Source organism: Sylvia atricapilla, chromosome 6 (genome assembly GCF_009819655.1).
Source record: "Sylvia atricapilla isolate bSylAtr1 chromosome 6, bSylAtr1.pri, whole genome shotgun sequence".
Classification (NCBI taxonomy): Eukaryota; Metazoa; Chordata; class Aves; order Passeriformes; family Sylviidae; genus Sylvia; species Sylvia atricapilla.
The window spans coordinates 23825096-23850889 of record NC_089145.1 but is presented as its reverse complement, the minus strand read 5'-3'; the positions used below and the strand labels follow the sequence as shown (position 1 = coordinate 23850889).

At 38.1% G+C, this 25794-nt stretch overlaps 1 protein-coding gene and 1 non-coding gene across 5 annotated transcripts in view; both read right to left on the bottom strand.

The window, feature by feature from the left end:
• Positions 1-539: 539 nt before the first annotated feature.
• Positions 540-25794, bottom strand: part of CKAP5 (cytoskeleton associated protein 5) — a 52035-nt gene continuing 26780 nt past the window's right edge. For 2 of the 4 annotated variants that reach the window (XM_066321137.1, XM_066321138.1), the window contains 29 exons: positions 25651-25745; positions 24820-24877; positions 24613-24738; positions 24146-24282; positions 23807-23981; positions 23157-23270; positions 20963-21091; positions 20177-20371; positions 19402-19537; positions 18611-18699; positions 17687-17797; positions 17283-17408; positions 16464-16613; positions 15874-16077; positions 15067-15202; positions 14061-14254; positions 11678-11850; positions 11444-11467; positions 10364-10537; positions 9818-9938; positions 8944-9123; positions 8305-8492; positions 7843-7918; positions 6855-7043; positions 6606-6740; positions 5996-6079; positions 5743-5902; positions 4023-4177; positions 540-2909 (listed from right to left, as the gene is read on the bottom strand). In XM_066321137.1, coding sequence (XP_066177234.1) covers positions 2655-2909; positions 4023-4177; positions 5743-5902; positions 5996-6079; positions 6606-6740; positions 6855-7043; positions 7843-7918; positions 8305-8492; positions 8944-9123; positions 9818-9938; positions 10364-10537; positions 11444-11467; positions 11678-11850; positions 14061-14254; positions 15067-15202; positions 15874-16077; positions 16464-16613; positions 17283-17408; positions 17687-17797; positions 18611-18699; positions 19402-19537; positions 20177-20371; positions 20963-21091; positions 23157-23270; positions 23807-23981; positions 24146-24282; positions 24613-24738; positions 24820-24877; positions 25651-25745 — 4089 coding nt within the window. In that variant the 3' untranslated portion in view covers positions 540-2654. The remainder of the gene's footprint in view (positions 2910-4022; positions 4178-5742; positions 5903-5995; positions 6080-6605; positions 6741-6854; positions 7044-7842; positions 7919-8304; positions 8493-8943; positions 9124-9817; positions 9939-10363; positions 10538-11443; positions 11468-11677; positions 11851-14060; positions 14255-15066; positions 15203-15873; positions 16078-16463; positions 16614-17282; positions 17409-17686; positions 17798-18610; positions 18700-19401; positions 19538-20176; positions 20372-20962; positions 21092-23156; positions 23271-23806; positions 23982-24145; positions 24283-24612; positions 24739-24819; positions 24878-25650; positions 25746-25794) is intronic. The other 2 variants (XM_066321139.1, XM_066321140.1) reach the window with 2 other exon arrangements.
• Positions 9660-9770, bottom strand: LOC136363254 (small nucleolar RNA SNORD67). The gene has a single exon (XR_010743956.1). It is a non-coding gene; the product is annotated as a small nucleolar RNA SNORD67 (small nucleolar RNA).

Genomic DNA, 25794 nt, shown 5'->3' with positions numbered 1-25794 from the left:
TTGTGGACAACTGAGGACCCAGAAGTAGAGCAGTAAACACAATTTCTTGACCACCCAATTTGTTCAACCCAATTTTCTATGAAGACAATCATAAGATTGGAAAATTCTCCTTGCTCCCTATGGCACATTTCTAAACTTCTCACTCATAGTGCCATAAAGTCACAGAAAGAGGCAACAGTGAAATTAGGTGTTCTAAAAACAAGTTATTGATCAATTACTGTCTGGCCACTTCCTTTTAGATGGCTCATCTGGGGACCAGGTTGAAGCAGCCCAACTTGATTGCAAAAATAAAGCATAAAAACCAACCTGTCAAAGAAATCTGAAGAACAAAACCTCAACAGCCCAAGTTTCATGACTGTTTAAAGTCATTGATAACCACAGACACTGAAAATGCTTAGCCCTTCTAATATTTAAATTTTAAGCCTCACCCCTTCACTACAATCAAATAATCTGTGACAAAAGAGAGGAACCAGGACCATACCGTTTCTGGAGAAAGTCACTGTTCACACTGACTTGTTACAAACAATACAGAGGAATCATTTTTAAAATTCAGTTTAATGTTATTTAAATATTGTCTGGGCTAAAGATTAGGCTTTATTAATTTATGTGCACAAGTTTTAGTTCAGAACTCCCAGGATATTGAGTCCAACCAAACACTACAAAGACACAGGGCAAAAACTCATTCAAAAAAACAACTATATCTTCTGCTACTCAATTATTCCTGTATTTCACTTCTGATTCAGCTTCAAATTTAAAATAGTTTATGCAGGTTTGCAGGCATTGCTGTTTTAACATCCTGAGCTAATTAATAGAGAGTTCTTCAGAATGTCTGCTGAATATGGTAAATGAACATATGAATTAATTTAAATGTCACTAAGTTTCAGAGAGCAGCTAGTAATTGAGAGGTAGTGGCAGTAACTCTAGTGTCAGCAAACACAAACGATTCACAAACTGCCCCAGTATAAGTGCACAACACCACAGCACTTACCAATAAGGGCCAAACCTCCACTTGTAACAGAGCTCTGTTCCATAAGTGCATGCTCATTTCAGGTTATGAGAGGAGACTGACTACTAAATCAAGGCAGTGGAGCAATGAAGGGCATTATATCAGTTAACACAGGATGGAGAACGCTTGCGATCACCTGCTATCACAGTGTGCAAACTCACCATAAGCACCAAGCAGCATTATGTCAACTGCAACCCCTGCCTAGGGGCCCTGTCAAAGGAAGATTTCAGACATTTGCAGAAGCTCTGGCATAGATCTGTTGTACAAGTACTAATTTAAAGCCACATTTTTAATCAGGCAAGACAGTTTCAGTAATGGCTCTTATGCAGAGACTGCTGGTCCACATAGCAGACGACAAAAGCAGCACTTATATGGAACAGATTAAAAATCTAGCGTAGAAGTGTGTTATTTTAAGCCTGCCTGTCCAACTCTTCAATAACTCCATTCTAGCTATGTGCAAGATACGCTTCACAACCAGTTTTCACATGGAAGTGCAGTAGTAAGGTGAAGATACATCACCTCCCTAAAAATGAAAGGGCTAGAAAGGATACACAGTGTATCTGTCCTAATCTTCATTATTTGGAGCTTCTGAAAAAGGCTAATCACTCATAAGAAAAAAAGTGGCTACAACTTTTGCAGACTAGTTCTATTAGGTGTCTTAGTTACAAAATGGTAACAATCTGATGTTTAAGGGCAAAAAGTAGTAGTGAGTGAGGTTTACCTGCATGAGGAACACTGCTTAACCAGATGAGCTCAGGATAAATAAGTCCACTGACCGTACACCACTGCTACTCTATTCCGTATCAACAGCAGCAGGCTCCCTCAAAGAGAGCGCCCTCAGATGGGACCACACAATCTGGGTAAAAGCATCACAACGACTAGGTAATTCAAAATAAGCATTTCAGCAAACTAAATATTTTCAAGTTACAGAAACTTATTCCAAAACAAAAAAAGCAACTATATGAAAAATGTACTACTGCTCATAGAAGTAAGAGTGCAAAGTCTCAGGACTGCATCCACAGACAGTGTATTTCCACTCATCTTCCTTATAGTGTATCCAAACCCCAAGGTTCATGCCAGCTTAGTTCGGTTGCTAGATGCCCAGTCACTAACATTCAGGAATAGAGTGACCTCTAACCAGCAGTCGCTGCTGTTCCTAAAGAGGCTGGTATAGTTAATGCAAACTTTATTTACAAAAGACACTTAAATTAGTTACTTCATGCCATGTGTCCATACAGAATTAACAGTTCAAGGATTACATGGAGAAGAATTCACAAAATTAAAAGTGAAATCACTAAAGATCTTCTAAGAGTTAAGAACTAGGAAAAGATTTTAAAGACAACTTTACAAATAAAAACCCCAAGTCATGAGAAACTAGTCTGAGCAAGAGGATGGTTGTTTACAGGTCTGTACACTAAAACTAATACACAGACAGCCTTCTATTGTCAAAGAGATGCTCATTGAGAAGCAGATTATGTACAAATACTTGTGCCACAATGACTCAACCCCCCAAAATCCACTGTATTATACATAAACCAGTTTGTATACATTAGGCCTAAACGAGGCCATTTAACTATGAAGACTTCTAGTTTAGTAAACTAAAGCTGAAGACAGCCCCAAGCAACAGCGATACTGTCTCTTGGCATCTCTATTTGCGACTGCTTTTTATTCTCTCCAATCTTTTTTTCAAGTCATCAATATTGGCCGCTGCAGAAGAGGGTGAAGCCAGGGTAGTTCCAATGCCAGAGGAATGAGTCTGATTGGAGTCCAGGTCCAGATGTTGGTACTGCTCCCGGGACTCACGCAGCTGGGAGAGCTTACTGTGAAGCATATCTGTAGAGGATGCAACTGTAGGGAGTGTTGGTTTAGAGAGCAGAGACGTCAGAGGGGGTCTGTCTTCCTGCTATGAGGGAGGAAAGTGAAGTGTTAAGACATATAGTGGTGAAGGCCACATAAAAAGTAGAAATCATAATCAATGGCTTTTCAAGGAGCACTACAATACAAGTGGATCTGGAGCAATAGTCAGTTACTGTCAAAGTCAGAACCATGTAAAGCCAATCACAATACTCAATTTTTATCATCTGAGTAGTTAATGTTTAATTTTATGTCAACAGGGACACACAAAACTAGCCTTTCAAGATCAAAAAATTGTCTGCACACCAGAGTTTTACTGAGATAGACTGCCAGAGTCTTGAACAGCCTAAATTCTAACACAAGAGAAAAATCCCTGCCTTTGTGCAACATTAGCAGACAATGAATTTTCTGGAAGAATGAGAAGAGGAAACTTTAACTGACTGGCAAAACTGAACCTGTCAAAGACTTAAAGTGTCAATTCACTGTTCTTTTACCAATTAATATTTCCACCTGAGTTACTTATCTCCTTACTCTCATCTAGGAAACACTTCACTTCCTCAGAGCTCTAAGCTGATACTCAAATTTGTGTCAAAGGTTAAAACATTGAAACATTAAGATCATTAAACTGTAATGAGTTTTGGTTCACAGGTTTCCAATGCTAAGCTCATTCAGCATTCCTGTACCTCAGTATCTATACACTCAAAATATATAAAACTTCGAAGTTTTAATTCAGCTCTGATCGTTGTTTCAGAGCAGAAAGATCAAGAATTTCCACATCATTAATCTCTGAGATGTTAACTTTTTGAGAACAGCTGTTTGAACCTTTTTGAGACTCATCTTCCCAGCAAGGGAAGATAATTAGCTACAGGCCAGTAAAAACAACCAGCACATAACACCAGCGATGCAGACAGAGTGGACTGAAATGTAAGCCTGCCTGGCCAAGTAATGAGTTGAAAGTCATTTATACTAGGCATAGTGACATGCCGTGAGTAGCTAGGACATGCATTATAAATGAAAGATCACAAATTCTGATTGAAATCTGCCTTCTGGCATTTGAATTCCTAAAAAAAAAAAAAAAAAAACCAAAAACAAAAAACCAAAAAAACAAAGTGCAAAACAAGCACCTTCCCAGGGGATTTACAAGTGTTGTCAAGTACAATACCTTTGCGTTGTCAAGGCCACAACGCTGCCTGAGGATTTTTAATCTTTCCAAGTAAACTGAAGGCCCCACTTCCTCCCCATTTGTGTTTCCTATAGATGAAGATACAGTGTGGGTAGATGCAGGAACACATGTTCCTTCCATTTGAGAAGAAATTCCTGGAGGATGAGGGGAAGGAAGGAGGAAGGTTAAAAATTAAAACATCCGAAAAGCATAAACCTCTTGGTCAGTTCCTTGAAATAGGATGCAATGGATGAAGAAATAACCAACCTATTATTTGTTAGTTATTTGCTTTTGCTAGTATAGAATTATCTGGCCTTTAATTTCCTTGCAAAAGTGACAACTGAAAACCAAGAAAAGAAACAGAGAAATTTAAGGAGTGGCTGCAGAGCAGCTCTAGAAGTGCTGAAGCCAATAAAAGAGAATGGTGCAGAGAGAGGAAGATGCTGATGTGCATCAGCAGTGACCACAATGTCCAACGGGAGAACTGAGCAATTGGCAAGGTAGGAAATACTTGGAGGTGTCTGTCTTTTTCTAGTTTGGTTGTACTTTTGGGCTTACCACTGATTCTAACCCCTCTTTATCTCTCATTTGTGCAACTTGAAGCTGTCATTCCAAATCATTTTCCATTATTAAAAGAATTGAAAATTCTAAGACTTAGCATGGACAAGGATTTGTTCTCACTAATTTACTACAAGGGTGTTTAAAATAGATAAACAGAGAATTAAGGTTAAGCATTTATACCTTACTCTACAAAATGCACTGTTGCAATATGGAACAGCATGTTCTATTATATCAGACAAAGTTAGAGAAGAGAAAAAAAAAGACAATCGTGGCACATAAATTTGGGTTTATAAACTGTTGAACTACTATTTCTCAGTTGTAGAAACTTTGACAATGAAAGGTGAAATTTTCTGTCCTGCACAGTTGAACACATTTAGGAAGTTCTGAAAGAACCTCATATCACCTATCTTCCTAAAGGAATCTACAATACAGGGATAGGAGAAGATGCAGTAGTAGAAAAAAGAATAATATTTCACAGGACACTATGAAATGAGTAAGAAATAAAAGTTACAGATAGTTTTGCAAGCCTGTGTACCAGCTTTTATTTGCAGCTAATAAATTGTCACATTCCTTCCCTAATATTTCATTGAATACTCCTTTATATTTATCTGCAATGAAAAGACTCAGCTATGAACAGTTTTACAGTCATTCATCCAATTAAAAAGCTAATTTATTGGAAAGAAATCATCACAAATTCTGCAGAAACTGATCATGCTATTTAAAATAACATGAGCACAGAAAATTCTTCTATTAAAAAGCCTCCTATATGGTTTTTTTTAGGAAAAAGGTAAAAGGACATTCTGACAGCTGCTGCTGCTGTTTTAAACCAGCTCTATACCTTGCAGAACCAATTCTTGATACCACACATTTAAAACACAACCTAATGTTCAACCCACACTACAGGATATGGGTTAGAACCAAACATTTCCCAAGCCTTTCTGATGCTTTCTATATTTAGTGTGGTCATAACTTCTTTTTTTGTAAACAAAGAATGCATACTCCTAACAAATGGTGCCTCGTGAAGCAACACAAGCAGCAAGAAAATACATGGCTTGCTTCAGAAGTCCATAAACGTATGCAAATAATAATTTCTACCAGGAGGCACGAAACTGTTCTATCTCTGCTTCTATAAACCAAACAGTTCTGCTATAGCATGTACCTGTAGAAGAAGCAATGCGCCCTTTCCCTTCCCGTTCTGTTTCTATCAGTCGGAGGCCTCTTTCCACATAGCTTTGGAAGAACTGAGAGGAATTTTTCAGGAAAGGCTCAATGTCTACATCAGAATATTTCTTTTTGTATTCATACAGTTCTGCCAGACCCTGGGAGGGAAGAGTTGGTATGTATTACTACAACTGCTGCATTCACCATTCTAGTGTATCATGTTCTCTTTCTTGCAGGAAGGGGGCACTCACCTCCTTGGTGTTCTCCTTTGAGCCAATCTTCTTAAATATTTCTGCCAAAATATCATTGACTTTGGCTTTTGAAGCCTTTTCCTCCTAAATAAATAAACAAAAGGAGACTTGTAAAACAGTGAATAAAACCAAACAGAAATCAGACAAACCCAAGACACCCTCAGACCTGCTAACTGGATACAGAGCTTCCAAGGTGAAGAAAACTTTGAAGTGATCAGGGTTCTACATAGCCACTTTATACACAGAATGTGAGCGAGGACACAATGAAGCTGTAGGACTCCTCTTGAGAAATTCAGTGTTTAAAACCTGTTTTGGATATGGCTAACTCTTAGTAGATCAGATGCAGTACCTTACAGCATAAAACTTATGCTGCACATTTCAACTTCCTGGAGAGTACTTCATCCTGGGATATCCACAGAATACTCAGGTAAACACACACAACGAATTCCCAGAACAGCCATAAATGAAAATTCTGCTTTAGAAGAGTACTCCAACATTATTTGCATGTTGAAATGGGAATTACTACTTGATAGAACACAAACACAAAATTAACTTCATTTGTTAAATAAATTACTTTACACTCCCGTCCCCCGCCAACACATTTACTTACTATGCGAGAAGCTCCTTTTTCTGGATCCTTATCAGCTTTTCCAGACTGGTCCATGGCATGTTTCATTACTCTACAAAGGTGAGCTTCTAGCTCAGACTCATTTTTGTTGTCTATCATTGTTAAATGATCCAAGATCTAAAATGATAAAAAAGGGGAATTAAAAAAAAAAAGGGGGGGGGGGGAAATGAAATGCTCTAGAGACTGCATGAACATCCAATTTAAAAATACCAGACCAGTGATTGCTCTGACCTTGGGCCCTTTCAACTTGCACAGGGTGTGAAGCAGAGTCTTCAATGTTCTTATAGGGAACTCACTCTTACATTGCTTCAGCTTCTCTTTGGGAAAGACCTTCATGAAAATGTGGATATCCAGCAGAATCCGATCCAGATTGATGCTATTAATGGTCTCCGGAAGAAGACGCACCATTCTCCACAGACACTGGAATGAGAGGCTGACTTAAAGCAAGACAACTCCATAACGAAGCACTTGATTATATAAGGAGAAGTTACACAACACTATCACTGAGCCACTTCACTCTGCTAGCACATCATACAGGCACACACTCTGTCTGCTGCTCAAGCTATATTTGCTCTGGTACATACTTTCTCTTTGTAATTGGCTGTACAGTATCCAGATCTTTCTTTAGAACTGATGCATAAGTGAGGTGCTGACTTCTCTACTTATAACAGGAGACTAAATGCTTTGTGTGAAGATATTTCAGCAGATAATATATATATATGCTATGTACACCTACACACAGCAAAAGTTCTTTAGGTTCAACCTCATTAAGAATGCCTGAGCTGTCTCTAAATCATCCCAGTTACAAAAGGGTGTTGTATGATAAGAAAAGATCATGCTCATGGTTTCAATGCAGACATTTGCCTGTTCACTCTGCCTGTCAATACAGATGACAGGATACAAGTCACCTCCAGCCTGGCACTGTTTGAATCCATACAGTGTGGTGCCCAAGCAAACAAGCCCAGCAGGTGACTATACACCTCTGTATGGAGCTTGTATTAGCGTACACAAGCTTTTATTCTTCTGTAAGTAAACTATTAACAGGTATAAAGCTCCCTCCTAAAGTCCCTATATGTGACATCTAATAAGATTAGAATCATAGAAGTTATAAGAAATATTTCAAGTTATGGACACTTCTTTTTTTTAATCTCCACCTGTTCTTTCAGGTAAGATAATTCAGATAAACCACGTAAGTTCAAAATCTCTCCTACAGGCTCACCTTCATGACAAGTTCTGAAAACTTAGGAGAACTGGCTGTTGCTAGAAGACTATCTTGGAGCAAAACAAGCAGAGCACTAGAAGGAATAAATTGATAATGTTACACAGAAAAAGTGCTAATCGCAAGAAAAAAAGATGCCAACTCATCACACAATATCACAGCAGAGACTAGGGTTAGTCCAGCAGTTGTGCAACAGCACTTTCCTTCTTTCTTTCTAGTACAAGAATTTAAGAGACAGTCTGCTGAACTTCAAAGCACAAAGAATCATACTAAGCTTGTTTGTTCAGCCTGCCTCCAGCTGTGCAGTCAATTTCTGACGACAGTGATAATTCTTTATTAGCTAGCTGAATGATTCTGAAGACATTGGTCTTCGCTTACAAAATGACTAACAAACTCAGCCATTCAAGGAACACAAGAGAACAGGTAAAGAAAGGCAGAAATTATGCAGTTTTCATTACATACCTCAAGATGTTGGTCTGGTCAGACTTCTCCAGAACTTTCACTACCAAGAGGTTGACTGATCGAATGACCTGCTCACCCTCCTCAAGATCTTCAACCCGAGAATCCAGCATTAATGTAATAAGACCATGCATTAGGTCTTTTAGCACACCAGTGGATGCCTCACGAGCCAGACTCTCTATCTGAAATAGCTACAGATTGAAGAAAGTGTTAAGTTTTCCCTACACACAATCCTTCAGTATAGGGACTTCTCTAGACTACACTGTCAAATCTTGACATCTCCCAGTTTCCCACAAGAGTAAAAAAGAGTCAAAACACAAGTATGAAGGAAGTTATTTCTACTGAGTGACTTCTGAAAATACTCAGGCCATCAATTCTGCACTCAAAAGGTAAAGAATATTAAAAACAAAGCTTAATAGAAGTCTTAAGGCTGTATTATGCAGAAGCAGAGACCTTCTTTCCTTCCCCAACCTCTCATTCCCCACTTGCTCTCAAAAGGTGCATTGATGAGCAGTGGGCAACAAACCTAAGAAAGACTCAATAGTAAGCTAACCTAGGTACAAGAACAGAAATTTCATTCTCCCACAACTTCTGCACACAGATTATTTGCTCTTCACCTTATCTTCTACAGTAAAGCCTTACCGTGATCATGCTCCCAATAATACAGCTGTAAAGTCTAACAATCTCATCTTTGTCCAGCTTCTCATCTGCCATGTGTGTATTGTAGATTAACCGGAGCTGCATAAACGTGGCTATTAGGAATTGGTCAATGTGGCCAGACATAGCTTCTGCTTTGTCCTCCTGTTTGAGTACCTCATCAATCTAAGAATTAAAACCAAAATGCTCTAGTAAAGTCAACGTAATGCAAACAGTGCAAAATAACAGTAATTCAAATACTTTTCTATAGGAAGGGTTTTGCCCTGACCAATTCATTTGCCAAGGCAGTTGTATTCTAAGCTTTCACCCAAAATCAACAGCTAGAGACTGGCATTGCTAGACCAAACACAATCAATTACTGCTATTTTAGAGAACTGCAATCTTATCCTGTACACAAATGAAAGAGTCAGCATTATAGAGTCTGGAACTTACAGCTTTATGAAATCTTCTGGACAAAAAAAAAAAATTCTAAGTAGTTAAAGCCATCCTAAACCCACGCAAACACTATGAGGCAAGACAATCCTTTTGCTAAGGATCTCTTAAAACAGTTTAAATTTAAAAGTTAAGTTTCACTGACTTATTGGTTTTTACAAACTCATAGCACAAATAATTTGACAAAACCAAAAATATAACACAGAAGCACTAATGAAAAAAGGCATTAGGTTTATTCTGCATCTTTCAAGTGGAATCTCTATTGCTAAAGCGAGTCAGATGGCCCCTGTGCACTTAGTTTTGTCATCAGGGAGATTCTGAGCAGAGCCCATGTCACCTGACATGATTGCTCCACCACAGTGCAACTCATCATCCTCGCAGGCAAAGTCTGGCACAGTGTGATTAGTTACCACCTTAATCCACTCACCTGTGTGAGAGCCTGGATGCTTGTATTTATATCACCACTGGCTACTTGGGAAATGACAAAGTTGATAGTAGAAGCTGTGTTACTGTGCATGTCATCGAAATGTGGGGACACAGCACGGATTCTAAAGGGTTGAAAACAGGATTCATTACTTTCTGGAGAGCTACTTTAATACACACTTAACTGCTGTATTTCAATGATGTTTTAGCGACAAGCGATAAGGATTTCATTCTTCGCTGAGGATTCTCAAGGAAGGAATCATTCCTTTTACCATGTCTATCGCACTATTTGTAAAGAGGCTGACGATGCACTTACAAACTCAAGATCCTCTAACTATAAAAATGTCTAAGTAGAACTCATGTCTTGCACTAAAAATAACTGCTCTCCAGATCTCAGAAGAGTACAACAGACCTTTGTTTTGCCATCTCTTCAAGTCACCCTATTATGAAAACAAGTCTGAATGTAGAAACTAGCACTATCAATTCACCTTCTCAAAATAGTTTTTAGGTAGCCCTGCTGATTTCACTCAGGAGTTAAAACTAAACTCACTTGGGCTCAGGAATCAAGACTGGCTCAAAGATGTCATCTAGTTTGTGCTGTACAAGTGCTGGCATCTCACATCTGACAGTTCCATTGTCATTTTCAATTTCATCAAGATCCAGCTGAAATTCCCGTGGAACTGTATGTGCTGTCTCAGAGTGGCTGCCCATGTTGCGGTTTTGGCTATAGAAACCAGGAGAGAATTTTAGTTTATTGTACATACAATGCTTATTATACATACAGAAGAGGCAAGAATATTACCACTAGCATCCTCTGGTAGCCCTAAAGCTCTCATATTAGCACAGATTTTGGAGTTTGGATTATATGCAAGCCCCTTAATTTCCTCTGCCTTTCCCCTAATCCTGTAGGCCAGAAGAGCAGCTATTACTTACTTGCCCTCCTAGTTTTTCTTGTAAACCACAAGATGCCCTGTACCTGTGCTAGATATGCCCAGTTTGAGGTAACTAGCACAGTTTATAGTACTATTAAAGGAATATAATTTGAAAGTTTGAGTGGCTTTTTTTCGCCTTTGGTTTTTTAATAATGGACAGGATGTACGTGTACAGAGCAACCTCACAAGCTCCTCTGAATCTAAGACTACCAGCATCCCCACAGGACCTATACTGCGTATCAGATTTCTCAAGGAAATATTTTAATATATACTTCTCAGCACAGACTTTATTCCAAAATAATGAGCAGGTGGCAAGGAATAGTTTCTGAGCTTTTTGTTTTGCCTGCAGTTGCCCCAGGCTCAACAATTCACACATGTCTATCCATTTCTGTGCTTTATGTCTAACATAATTAGAATAGGGTCCAACAAAATACCAAGTTTAATGCAACACACTGAAAGTTCTCCCAATATTTTGAACAGTTGCTCAATGTGGAAGTGTCATGTCTGTCTACAGCTTCATCCACAGTCATCTTGGCAGAAAGCTGTATTTCTGTTTTCTTTCTTTTCTTAAATTCAGAGACCTGTAAATAACCTAGAACTAGCCTTGGCAAACCCATCACCCTCAGCAAGGGATGGCTAGGAGAGAAATGGAAAAATAGAAGAGCCTTGCTACCAAGGAGTTAGTGGGCAGTACTTACATCCTATAAGTGCGATACATAATTCTGTCCATGGAGAAGCAGTGAAAAAAGGCACAAGACCATTTAGAAAGATTTCAAGACAGACAAGACAAAAATAATTTCAGACATTTATATTTATATTATTTGGCCATTTTTCAAAACATGCAAAGATGATGATAGAAGAACTAAAAGGACATTGTCAGACATTAGCACATATACTTTGCAAGCCAGAGACCATAATGCAACATTACGTACTTGAGTTTGGAGGACATGTCCTCAGCTTGTCCCTTGCGCATCATGCTGGTGTTGGCACTGATGCTCTGAGTACGCTGAGGTTTCTCCTCTGCCTGTCTCACTGGAGCAGAAGAGGGTCTCTTGGCTGACCGCTTTATTCTTTCCTCCAGCATGCTCATGTCTTTCTCTGAAAGCTGTAACAGACAGTGCTTTCACTCAGCTTGAGTTGCACACGTTTTAGAAACCTCAGTCACCTACAGGATTCACACCATACTTATTAGTACAGACTGAAGTTCTCTAATATGAAGGTGAGAACTATCAATGCTACCTCCTAGCAGCAAGCTCACCAGGACATCCTCAACTGTCAGGTGTTACTTCAAGAGCTTATTAACCCATGTTGACAAGCTGTAATACAGAATACACCTATTTCTAGCCCCCGTAACTTTCAAAAAGCAGTTCATCTTGAATTTAAACTATAGTACTATACTATGTTTGTAACTGTTGCATGTGTTGCTGCAAAACCCCCCCAAAAACACCCCCACCCACCTTTCTATATTCGGTTTTAGCAGACCAGGCAGTGCTTTAACACTCTGGACCCTGCCACAGAAGCCAGAGTCCTCCTGACAATGTACTCATAATTCTGTATGAACACCAGATCAGGCAACTTGATGCTCCAACTCAAGCAGTGAAAAGATTGATATTTACCTGCTTATCTACCAGACTGAAGACTACCAACAAACTCCATCTGAACAAAAGTAGACATTACAATTTCATGAGAAGCACTCTTCAGTATCCCTATGATTTAGAAACCTTCCAGAGAACCCATAGATGGACCATACTGAAGCTCAGAAAGTCATGGTTAGAAAGGGCTGAGCTGTTCAGGTGCTACAATTTTTCCTTTGCCTTGAAAATTCAAAAGCAAATCGACTACATAGAACTGAGGCAGAAGCACATTGCACTCTGAACAACAGTTAAATAGGATAGAAGTCTATGATGTTAATGAAAATGCAACATGAACTATCATGGGAACAGTTAACAGAGAAAGTAAGAATCACATTAAATTTCAACTTTTCAAGAAGCTGGAAGTTGGGAAAAAAAAAAAGAAAAAAAAAAAAAAAAGAGAAGAGCCCTTGCTTTCCTTGTTTGTCATATTCCACAAAACACCCATCCAATAGCTGGTATACCCTATGGCATATACAATGCAACAAAGCTGCAAAGGCATTAAAATACCTATCACATTCTAATCAGTTTTAGTGCTGCTAGAAGCATTACAAAGACCAAATCCACATAACAGAACTGGATAAAATGATGTAACTGCTCTTGAGTCAAATTAGAATTCATTTTACTTAATCTGATATGCACAGTAATTACAAACAGTGAACTTGCTTTCCATTGCTGGACACTGAAAACTGAGTTTTGCCACCCGTAACTTTTAATACATTTTAGATGATAATGGCAAGGTATGATTTTCAGAGAGCAAAACAGCAGCAATACAAAGCAACATAGTACTGACACTTTAAAAATGAAATGCAATAAGATAAAACAAGTAAGCTGAACCTAGCAAACTTCAGCTACAATGCAATTGGATAGGTTGGGCATTAAAAAAAAGCTGAGGACTTAATGGAGCCCCAAAAACTAGCCTTTTTTGCCAAATCAGTTATCCAAATAGTCTGAATCAGATGTGTTACTTGTACAGTTGATTATAACACAAGTTACTTTTTATGAACAATTTAATTCTCATGAAGGTCAGTGTTTTTCTTTTTTTTTCCAGTTTTCATTCATGCACATCCACATTATATACATCTCTCTGACTGGAGACAGGCTGAGAGTTGGGATTGAGAGCATGCTGAAGAGAAGGCACTGGGGAGACCTCAGTGCAGTCTTCCAGTACCTAAAGGGGGCCTACAAAGAAGCTGGAGAGGGACTTCCAACAGGAGCATGCAGTGATAGAAAAGTGGTAATTACTTTAAAATGAAAGAAGCCAAATTTAGATTGGACTAGATACTCTTGACTGTGAAAATGGCTGAGGCAATGAAACAGGATAGCCAGTCCCTGGAAGTGTTCAAATGTCTCTGCCCCATGGCAGAGGGTTTGGAACTAAATGGTAAGGTCCCTTCCCAAACCATTCTAGGATTTAATATATTCTACAACCTGGGATTACCCAAACAGCCAACAGAGGATGTATGATGCAGTAAATTATTTTCAAAACTACAAAATGCTGTTGATGCCAACAGCAAGATGTACCATGACCGATCACAAGCAAAACAGTGCTAATCCCCCAAAAAGTGTAAGAACTTGAAGAAAAACCAAACCATCAAATCCTACACAAACAATCCCACAAACCAAACCAAGCACAGCACCCTACCCCCAAAACCCCCATAAATGTATTTGCAGTTATACTGACATTTCCAATCAGCTTGAACACTTGGTCACCGTGGACGTTGTAGACAGTCACGATGGTGTTCAGAGCAGCGTTGCGTACAGTGTTGTCCCGGTCACCAATGTGAGTTGCCATTTCCTTTAAGGCTTTTCCTGGAGTTGGCTGGCATACATTCATGCCATATGATTCAACTAGACATCCAAGCTCTTCCAAGCATTCTAAAAGAAGAAAATAACATATGCACATTCAACTGTAAAGCTGCTGGAAAGAGAGCCCTCCCAATTCCTGTGTTGCTTGCACAACTTGAACATTCACTATAGAGAACTGCTAATCACAAAGCTGATGATACTTATACTCTAGGTGATTTATGGGCTCAATAGTAAGCTACAGCAGACTACTTCACAGATAGTATCTAAAAGCTGCCAGTCATCCATCCCTCTACACTGCCAGTATTTCCCATAACCATGTATGAGCAATGGTGCAGTTAACATCACATTCAGGTAAACAATTGCAAGCTTGCAATACTATATTATGTATAGAATTTAACTTTCTGCTTGTACCAGGAGAAGATACCCTCAAAGTGACCAAGAAGGAGTTTGAACTACAAACACCACAACTTCATTTAAGATATTACTTGTGGTGAGACAGATGTACAGTATAGAGACATGTCTTGATCAGATTAACTGATTCCCTTGGTGAGTAGCAAAGTAGTATTGTCACTGTTCTCCCCAGCATTGTTTCACTAAAAAAACAAGCCTACTCCATAGACTCAAAATACTCATAGCAACTTAGGAGATTACTTATCTTTGGAAGGTACAAAGACACCAAAAAAAAAAAAAGCAGTATCATACTACTTCTCATAAAATTCTTATAAAATTCTCATATTTTAAACACAAAAATAAAAGGCTGCACAGAATGCCATGTGCACACAAATATCCCACCCAACACTCTTATGCTGCACTTTTCAAGATGCAAACCAAAGCAATTTCAAGTACTTTGCACATGTGCAGTTCAACAGGCCATTTCCCACCTGCACGTTGTTTGGAGTTTTTTGATTTTGTCCCCTCCATGATAAAAGGGAACATCTTGCTGGCTGGATAGATGAGACACATTCTGTTCAGAATGGCACGCACATCCTTACGGATGACATCTTTCGGTTCTCCTACCTAATGGAAAATTAATGTAAAAAAGAAAAATCAAGAAGAGGGGAAGAAATACAGAATACTTTATACAGTCTCATGATACTTTTGACTATTCTAAACAGTCTTAGGAAAGCCAGAATCATTCTCAAGGCAAAATCCCATTTTTGTCAAAGGCTTTTAAAGGGAAATATGCAATACAGAATCATAAAGGTAAGAAAAGACAACAAAATCAAGTCAAACTGTTAAATCAGCACTGTCAAGTCTACCACTAAACTGTGTCCCCATGTCTTCTAAATATTTCCAGTGATGGAGACAACCTTTTCCCTGAGCAGCCTGTTTCAGTGATTGACAACCCATTCAGTGAAGAAATTTTTCTGAATATGCAATGTAAACCTCCCCTACAATAATCTGTGGCCTTTTGCCCTCATTCTATTCACTTGTTACTTGACAAGACAATACCAACACCCCTCTCACTACAATCTCCTTTCAGGTAATTATAAAAAGCATTAAGATCTTCCCTGAGTCTCCTTTTCTCTAGGTAAAAAAAACCCATGGCTTGTTGAATCTCACATCAGCCACCAACTGGATTTAACTCCATTCACAATATATTTAGAATAAACATATTGCAGTGTTTGATGGTATTCTGCCATATTTCTCATGAAAAATATCTTTAGTTTCTGTAAAACAAATTGTACCTTCAGGATAAGATATGGGATGAAAGAGGATGCTTCATTTTCAGTGAGGTGATACTCTTCTTGACTCAGCAAATTGAAAAGCAGTTTAAGGTATTCAAGTGCTTTCATCAAAACACTTGTGTTTGTATCAAAGAACCGCAGGGTAAGCCATTTTAGGATCAAATCCAGGCAGCTGATGACTCCATCTTTTTCACTCTCCAAGTGCTTGAAGGAAGTAAAAAAAAGTTATGTAAACGAAACACACATATACACTGTTAAACAAGAAAATAAGCTAAGCTATGTCTGGTAAGATGATCTACATTTATGGGTAGATTCTTGGAACCATTCGTAGTCACTTTCAACTTATACGGCTTTCTGAAATTGTAAGAAGTCTCTGGTGAGGAAGTACTATTCCCTTCTACCGAGAAACAGTATTAACACCAACTTCATCATGCCTCTGAAAATTACTTCTATGTATGTTTAGGTTTCAACTACACAGAACAGTGATCCCTGGCTCCCCAGAGAACTTCTGTTTGATTTTAATTCAAGCAGTAACTTTCATAACAAAGTAATTTTATCAGCCTCATCTTCTACCACCAAACCAAACTCACCTCAATCATAACAGTCAGTGCTTTGTTGTGGTGCTGGAAGTCTGCATGAAACATCTCATCCTGTAGCCATTTGGCCACACAAGTGGACATCTGAGTTTTCAGCTGTTCGATATATTCATCACGGGGAGTAGTGAAATTCCACTTTAACACCTGTAAAAGGCAGGATTTAGAATTCACAACAAGCAGTATCTTTTCCTCCTGACAGATGCTGCTGATTGAACATCTTTTAATTCTGCTTTAGAATCTGTTTACAAAGCCTTCTTACTGTCAGTAAGTAATGAAAAATCAGTGGTGTTTGCTCAACTTTTTTTTTACATGGCAAGTTTTCTTTATATGGACTGGTTATCCTTATGTCATTATCTTAGTAATTATCACTTAAAGCTGCTGTTTTTAACCTCCACACAGGCCTACCTACTAGCAAGCTACAAATAACAAGTATATTTTCAGTAACTGAATTTCCCTACAAATTGCTAAGTGGGGCTGCTCAAAATAAGTATATTAAAGAATTTGCAATATACCCTAGAACTCTGACATTGTACCTAAAAACATTTGATCAAGCTTAATAATACTTCACAACTTGAAAAATGTAAAAAGACCTTTGGCTTTTATGACAGTGTATATTGTACAAAATTTGAAATAAAAAAAGAAACACCACAGTAAGGCCACTATTGATGTATGGCATTCAACTCAAGAAGAAGACTCCAAAAGATGGATAGTGGCTAGCACATGCCACAGTATGCTTAATTCTAAATTAAAAACTAAAGAATGTATTAAAAGCCTCCACTTCAAAACTTGTAAACACATTCTGATTTTTCTCACCTTCAGAGCTTTCTCTTCTTTCATCCTCTGTTCCTTCCCATTTGGGACAATGATAAAAATAGGGCCTGATTTATCATCATCTTCCTTCAGATTAGGCTTGCTTAGTACCTTCTTTCCCTGTACACCCTGAAAGAAGCAAGGTATTAGAAGGCAACACAAGCCATATTTATGCCTCATTCCCAGCAACTGCAAGCGTAGATCCTTGCCACCCTCATGCTGCCCATGTGTACAAGAGCCAGAGAGAAGCTGAAAGAGAAATATTGATTAGAAGTTTAGAAGTGTGTGCTCAGCTGCTGTGAAGCACTCCCCTGAAGTGTGCACAGTAGTAGCCTGTGAATTATGACACATCACTCTCAACCAGTGTGCTAGTCACCCACACACATCCCTAAAAGCCAATGTGGTACCTGTTTGATAGACTGGCTCTTTGTCAGACTTGAACTGCCCTTGCTGAGGGTTGTATTAGCTTTGGACAGGCAGGCATTACCCTTGGACATATGGCTATTAACATCTGACTGCTGTAAATAAGCCACAAAAAGTCTTTGCTGTGAATGTGTTAAAAGGTTTGGAATGGAAACTCTTAAGAGTAAACAGCTGTCTGACAAGAAAGGTCTGAACTCTACCAGCAGACTTCTGACAGAACACTGCATCGACTTCAGCAAACCTACAACATCCTTCAAAGTTTGTTTTGCTCATTCTTGCCACAATATGGACCTACATCAAATGTTCTTGTTACAGCACTACCTCAGACAATGGAGACAACAGGACTGTAGAAAAACTGGGGTTTTTTTAATTGCATACACAGGACAGACTTTATTATTAACATAAAAAAATATTTTAACACAAAACAACAGAAAAACCCAACCAAAAATTGATTGTAATGAATTGAGATTATGTTTTTAAGCATACTCCTTCCCCTTTTGCACTTTTGATTGAGAACTTTTTACCCTTCATACTGTAAGGCAGAGATGAATTTCCTTTGATACATGGGCTCAAAATCAACATTCAAGTGTAACATTTGCCCTGGAATGGGAAGAATGAATTCCCAGTAGCATAAAATCAAAGAGGCCAAGAAAAATTAGAACAGACTGAGTTGCTCATAAGATGGATTTCTGGACAATATGGACTTTAGAAATTAAACAAGTAATGACAAAAGCAGTGATCAGCTAAGTGACATGGGAATGCCTGTCATTTCAGAATTCAGACAAGCATGAAGATTTTTAGTAAAAGTTGTCCCTACCAAGGACTACACTCTTCTATCTATTACACATTAACAAAACACATCTACTAACTCCATAAAACTGAATTTACACAAAATGCAAAAAACATACCTTAGTTTTAGAGGAGAGTCCTCCTGCTTTGGCTTTTTTGAGATCAGGCTTGGATTCCATGGTGTTAGACCCCAAATCATCAGCAAATGCTGGAGAAACAACAGACCGTTTAAAGTTATCCAGAAGCCCATTTCAGGTGACCAGTTTTTTGTTCTTAGGACATAAGAAAAACTGTGGACACAATACGATTAACCATACATATGTCTGAGGATTTTAGACCCAGTGAAGAAGTCCCTTAAATTCTGTGTTAGCATACCAAGTTTTCCTAATTAAGATCATGCTATGTCAGCCAATATGTCATCTTTCAAAACAATTAAAAAATGCAGACATATATACTGTGCAAGCTAATGTCTAGAGCTGTAGCTGCACCTGGCTTAAGCAGGCAAGTACTACTTCAAATCAATTGTCCCCTAATCCCAACACACAAGCATTCTGGCAGTCCCACAGTGAACTACACTGAGGAAACAGTCCAAAAAAAAATCCAAATTGAAAACATTAAAAAAATGACATTAAAATCAGATGAGTATCATAAAAAAACTCCCCCTTAAGCCCAGCTTGGTTTTAGCTTCAATACCAAGTAGATATTTTCAAGTTTTGAAATAGCAGCTGACAGATGGTTGTGTGGAAAGGAAACACCCTCCTACACTGGAAGCTGATTCAAATGCAAGAAATACCAGAACTCTATGCTGAATATCTCTTCTCCAGCTAAGTATGTTTATTCATCCAGCATGTCAAAAAGCTTCAAAATCCACCATTTTCTTAGTCATGTCCCAAAATGTCGGAGAGGTTACCTGATGCAGGTTGGAATTTGGCTGGAGGTGCTCCTCCTACTACTCTGGAAGATGCTTTAGGAGGAGGAGCTGGTTTGGCTGGCATGTTGGCTTTGGCTTTGTCAAGCATGGCCAGTACCTGGTCTTTGGAAGTTGGCTAGAGAACAAAAAGTGCAAAAAAGAAGTAACGAATTTAGTAATGTCTATCAGTAATCTTCCCAATACATGCTACAGACAAAAACAAAAGTAGTTTGAAACAATCCATGCTCTCTTAAGCATTTTGGAGGATGGTCATCTTAAAACATCATTGTTCTCAAATACTTTTGTGATGAGTTTAAACATCTTTTATTAAAGTTTCTTCTGCAAGATCTATGGGAAATATGTAAACTAGCAACGTGTTCCAGGTGAGAGGTCTTCAGATGTCAATGGAGTGCCTACTCACCACTTAGGGGTCCATAAGCCAAAGCAAACTGCTAGAAATCATGCTAAAGTATGAGTACAAAGGCATAGAGTGGGACAGGAACTGGTATGGAAGCTATCTGCAAGTAGATTTTTTTCAGAAGAAAAGCAGAGAGAATAAATATCAAGTTCATAAAGTAATAAGCCTGTAATGGCAGTAATTGTTTTTGAAGCAGAGAAAGCTGTAGCTCACAGCTTCTGATACTATTTTCAGTCCCCCTAAAAACACCCAGTGCAGACAATCTTACATGACTCAAGACAGCAAGTCATGAGACTGAATAGGACTTACTATTCACTCATTCAAGATCACATGATCTAATCTCTGTATCAGAAGTACCTTCAGCTTGCCAGTGGCTTTTGCCATCTTCTCAAAGCCAAGATGCATCATGAAGAACGGCAGGGCGTCCTGTGCCTTTTTGCGCACATCCCCGTTTCGATCTTCAAGGCAGGAGTACAGGTGAGGCACACACAAGAGTAGGTCAGAAGGAACAGAACGGAGCGCGGGCAGTTTCTCAGCCAACCAACCAAGAAGCTGAAAGAAAGTTTTAAAATAAAAGCTTTTAAAGATGTGTTCATAGTGCTGTACAAGCCACGAGAGTTTGAATAGAAGTCCTTCACATACCATTAGAGTCTGAAATGCTAGTAGGAAAAATCCACCCAAACTTTTTCCAGACAAATACTCTTGAACAACATCAACTTTCCTATCATCAACTTCAAAAATTAAAAGTTAAGTACAGCATGTTAACACACAACTATCCTAAAACTTTACACCTGGTCTCCTTGCAGGCTGTTTCTTTCTTTTGAGAAGAACAGAATTCCAGCCTCTCTTTTTAGTACCTCCAGTTCTGTTCCATGGTGAATTTGATGGAACACACACTAGCTCTTAAAATGCTAATCAAAATAGAAGTTTCATTTTAGAGGCACTGAAGTCTAAATAACAGCTATCATGCAGGAAGAAAGCTTGTTACTAGCCTTTTGAGGTTTAACAATTTTATGTAGAGCTACTTGTTTTCCCATATAACAGTAGCACTGTGCCATTTCAGTCTGAGCAGATAAACAGTCCATAGCACATCAGATTATTCTGATCTGATACACATAAAATGTTTACTTGACAGAAGCCTACCTCTTGTCTTAGGAAAGGATTTTCTTTTTTGAGCTCTTCAGACAGGTCTTCCCCTTCCAACCACTCTTTCATGCCAGTTTGTTCGGCCCAGGCATTTACAGTTGCTAGTGCAGCTGCACGAACATTATTCTGTAGCAAGAACAAGATTTAAAAAGAATAAACCTAAAGAGGGATCAAACAATTACGACAGAAGAAGCAATAGTCATCCTTCCTATGAAAGCAAAAAGCTTCCACATCACAAGCTTTGAGATATTTTTTTATTTGCAGCTTGAGAAGAATTTAGTTTCAGTGATGATATCAGCTGCAGTGATCTCCAAATCAGACATTATACTTATCTACCATAATTTTTAAAAAATAATTTTAATAAAGAGGGTGAAAGGGTCACCCGAAAATGACTTTTACATGTTACCATTCATTGCTGACAATTCTGGGAGTGAACCTCTTAAAGAAGCTAAAAAATAACATTAGTGACTTATGTAGTGCTTAAAATAGACTGCACATTCATAAATCAAGCCAAGTCGATTATGGAGCCTGCTATTGGGGCACTCTCATTTAGGATACACATGAGCAAAAGTCAAATCAGTAATGAAGGAGCCCTCTAACTCCTACTGATTTCCATCTTTAGTGTTTTTTCCAAGCAAAATTTAGAACAGTAATCTTTTTTGAAGCAACTATATGAAGTTATGAGAAGCCAGATGGAATATTTAAGAATCATGGTTCTTTAAAATATTATCAGCCTAGATGTAACTGTACATATGACCGTCTCCTGTAGGCTGAATTTCTGAATTTCTAATAACAGACTCATATAGGTAAGTAGGAACCACATTAAATGCAGAAGTAACATCCAGGTATAAATGTAAACAAGTCAGCATCCTTGCTTTATATCAGCTTCTCCATCTTCCATCTCATTGAAGAAAAGAAACAAATCGTGTGCTGCAGATAAACATGCTCACCAGCCTCTCTGAGAAGGCCTTGGTTCCCATCACCCAAATTTAATTTGTCTTCACTCATGCTTCAAGCTGATTATTTTCCTCAACTATTCAGTGGATCCATTATAAACATACTGAAGTAGGACCCAAAATGGACCATGCTCATCTTCAAAAACTCAACAAATTTGATAAACTAGTTAAATCTTGCAGTACTTAAAAATTACCACTGTAAGAGTGTTCAAATGAGCATACAGTCTTCTGTCAGCATTATAGTGCTTACAAGTTATGTCAGTATTATGCATTTTAGTAACAGTTTAAGTTAATGGCAACTGGTCTTATCCTTAAACCACAAACTAACTCTCCTACCAGTATGGGGCTCTGAGCATCCTGGTCTAGTGAAAAGCCTGCCTATGGCATGGAGCTGGAACTAGATGGTCTGTAGGGTTCCCCTCCAACCTACAAAGTTCTATGACTCTACAAAAGGAGCTTGCTGTTACCTCAGGATAATTGGTGAGTTACAAGAACAATTTAACAGTCACATAAAATCTCAGTTCTTGAAGAGAAAACAATTTGAACCAGGAGATTTTTATCTAGCCCTAGAACCTGTCCAAGTCCTTCCATTGTTTGGGACAGGTAGATCCAGCTTCTGCTCTTTTTCCTACTCACATTCCAAGCAGACACAGCTGAAGCATGCCATCTTTGATAATTGCCCGTGACACATGGCACAAGATACTGGCACCTTCCCAAGCCTCTTTACCCATTACTTCAAATAGCTCTTTCCCATGGTCCTAAGCTTGATTTTGACACAGCATCCTGGCAAACTCGATGCTGATGTTATTTATAAAATCTTCAGTGTCAGTTGTGAATGCCCTATGTCTACCTACAGTTCAAAGGTCTCCTACACAGTGACAAACACAACAATGTATACTGGAATCCACAGTGATACATTAAAAATTCTACAAGAAACTTCACCAAGCAAACCTGTTCAATGTCTAAAATCATGTACTTTCAGCACCAGAAATATGCATATAGTCACCACATTCATTTAAAAAACAGATTGTTTCACTGGGTTTCATTACAAGGAGGGGAATACATCTGAATATACATTTAGGCACATATTTATATTTGAATATTAAGTTGTCATTCAGGCAAGAACCTTTAAAAATAACTGGTACGCTTCCAAGGAAATTTTAACTACCATACACCTTTCAGGCTTAGCTTAGATAGACAAAAAACCAAAACAAAGATCTTGACATCTGTCCTACCTTACTATCTCCTAGGACAGTAATGACAGGAATCCCCAAATTTTTCACATACTGTTTGATATTGGGGCCCATTGCTGTTGCTAGTTGCTGGAGAATGCTCAGTGTTTGTTGCACCTGCACATTAGGAGAAAAAAAAAAAAAAGTTTTAAATAAAACAGTATTACAAGCATTAGTGCAAAAACTCCCAAATATACAGGGAAAAGAGACACTGCTACATATTAAGCTTTTACTTTAGCATGCCTGCTCAATGACACCTATTCCAGCCTTCAAATACATCACACTGAAAAATAAAAAATAATTCTATATTCTGAGCAAGTTAAACGTCAAGTAAAAATATTTTCAGACAAGGGACAATTCACTTTTGTTACAAATGAAGCAATTAGTCAAATTCTTTTAAGATATCCTTATAGTACATTCAGAGAGTAAAGGGAGATTTTCCTCTCTTTTGGAGCATTTTTTAATAAAAAAAAGGCAAATATTTATTAAAATGGGCAAACATATGATTTGGAAACACACAGTTTACTGTTTTCCAACTGTTGATTTAATCACATTGAAAGAGACCACACAACAACCATAAGCAAGGTTCAGAAATCACAACTACCTTAAAATTTAAGCTGGAAACAACTGAAATAGGATTTTGAAAAACATACCAAGATTTTATTGGAGTCATTGAGACGACCCTTCAGAGCAGCTGGAAGTTCTCCTATGTTTGGTTGTATGAACTTTGCTTCATTTATTATGCTTGTCACTTCATCTAAACCTTCCTTTCTGATCTTCCAATTTTTATCCCCAATCTTAGCCACTAGTTCTGCTGTGATCTTATCACTGCAAGAGAAAAACATGCAAAGAGCCCGCTGACTTAGTAATACCTCTTTTAGTATTTGAGTGCTTTAACACCACAGACCCAGAAATGCTTAGAAAGCATTTATAAATACAAAGTTTGGAATTGTAGTGGAAGTGTATCTTCAGGTGCTAGAATTCAAACCTACCCAATATCTGTTCTTGGCAAGAGATCCACAGCATCATTCCCAGCCTCCTCCTGTTCTTCTTCTTCACCATCATCCCCACCTCCCACGCTGTGTCTGGAAATGCCACGAGTTGGAGCTGGTGCTGTCTGCCCTTGCATCTGCAAGCAACACAAAAATCAGAAACAACAATTTTACAATTTTTCATTTCACATTAAAAATAAAATCACTTGTATGATATGAATGCACTGACAACAGACTTCTAAACCATTACACTGTTCAAACACACTCAGGAACTTAAGTCCATGATGAAAAAAATTACTATTGGGACAGCTACACATAATGAATTTGCAACCTTTATGCACGGTCTTAAAGAACCTGGTTCAACTACAAGCCCAAGTGTTACACCACGGTATTACTACAAACTCCAGCTACTCAAGTTTCAAAGTAGCTTTAGTGACACTTGGTAGCAAGAGAGCTCCACTTCATACCTTTTCAAATTCTGCATCTATCTGGGAGAGAAGGGCTGGCTTCTCATCTTCAAAAAACATTCGCAGAGAAGGTCCCACATAAAGATACATTACTCCCAGCAACGTAATGGCAGAAGTCCTTACAGCCTGCCAGAAAGAAGAAAAAGCACTCAGTCTCCAAATTAAGGACTGATAATAATTCAGGATTAAGATTCTAAATTTACTCACTGGGTTAGTTGCAGCAAGAGCTGTCTTCACATTACTGATGAAAGCTTTGACATTCAGTCTGTGGAAAAAAAGACATCTCCCATAAATAAAACACAACACAGGAAACAGCACAAACAAACAAAATCATCACAATATGTTAAATAAAAAAGATACCCCTAGACAGATTTACAGACTAACTTAGATGCAGAAGACATGTATACTCATAAAATATCATCACAGGTACAGTGTAGAGAGTAGTTGCTTAAATAACTACTGAAAGATCAGTCTGGAGAACAGCCTACTGTGAAAGCCAATCAGTACACAGTTTATATCAAAGCCTACTATTATCACAGTCATAAAGTTTCTTAAAGTACATAATCCATGTGGCTGCTAGGATTGAAATATTGATGAAGGAATCTAGAAAACCTAGAAACATTTTAAGTACCTGAAACGTAACTACACAATAAAGGTGAGGGTATATTATTGTTGTGGTGGGCCTTTTTGTAATTTGTTAGTTAGTCTCATGATTTTCCAGAAAGAAGCACAATTTTCAAAAGGATATTTACAAGTGAAATAAAGGAAGGTTTAAATTCCTGAATCTTTTATATTATCTGTGCAGCCTCAAACACTAATGTTCTAGTAACACATTTATACACATTACCATGCTGTAAATACATATATTTGGGGGAATTTACTAAAGAATAGTTTATTTCCAGACTTAATCAATGTCACTATCCATTTAAAGGCCACAAAATATCTTAAGGAACAGAAGTTCAGATGAACAGAATCTTAGTTCCAGATAAGAAACATTTTCATTCAAGTTTCTCTCACCCATTTACTTTAAAGACTTACCCAGAAAAGCCAAACTCTTTAATTGCATTTGAAAGCCAGTTCAAAGTTTCTGACTGATTTTTAGGATTCTTCTGAGAGAAAGCCATAGCCACAACCTGGAATATACAAGAATTAAGTATAAACTTTCACTGGAAACCAGGTGAT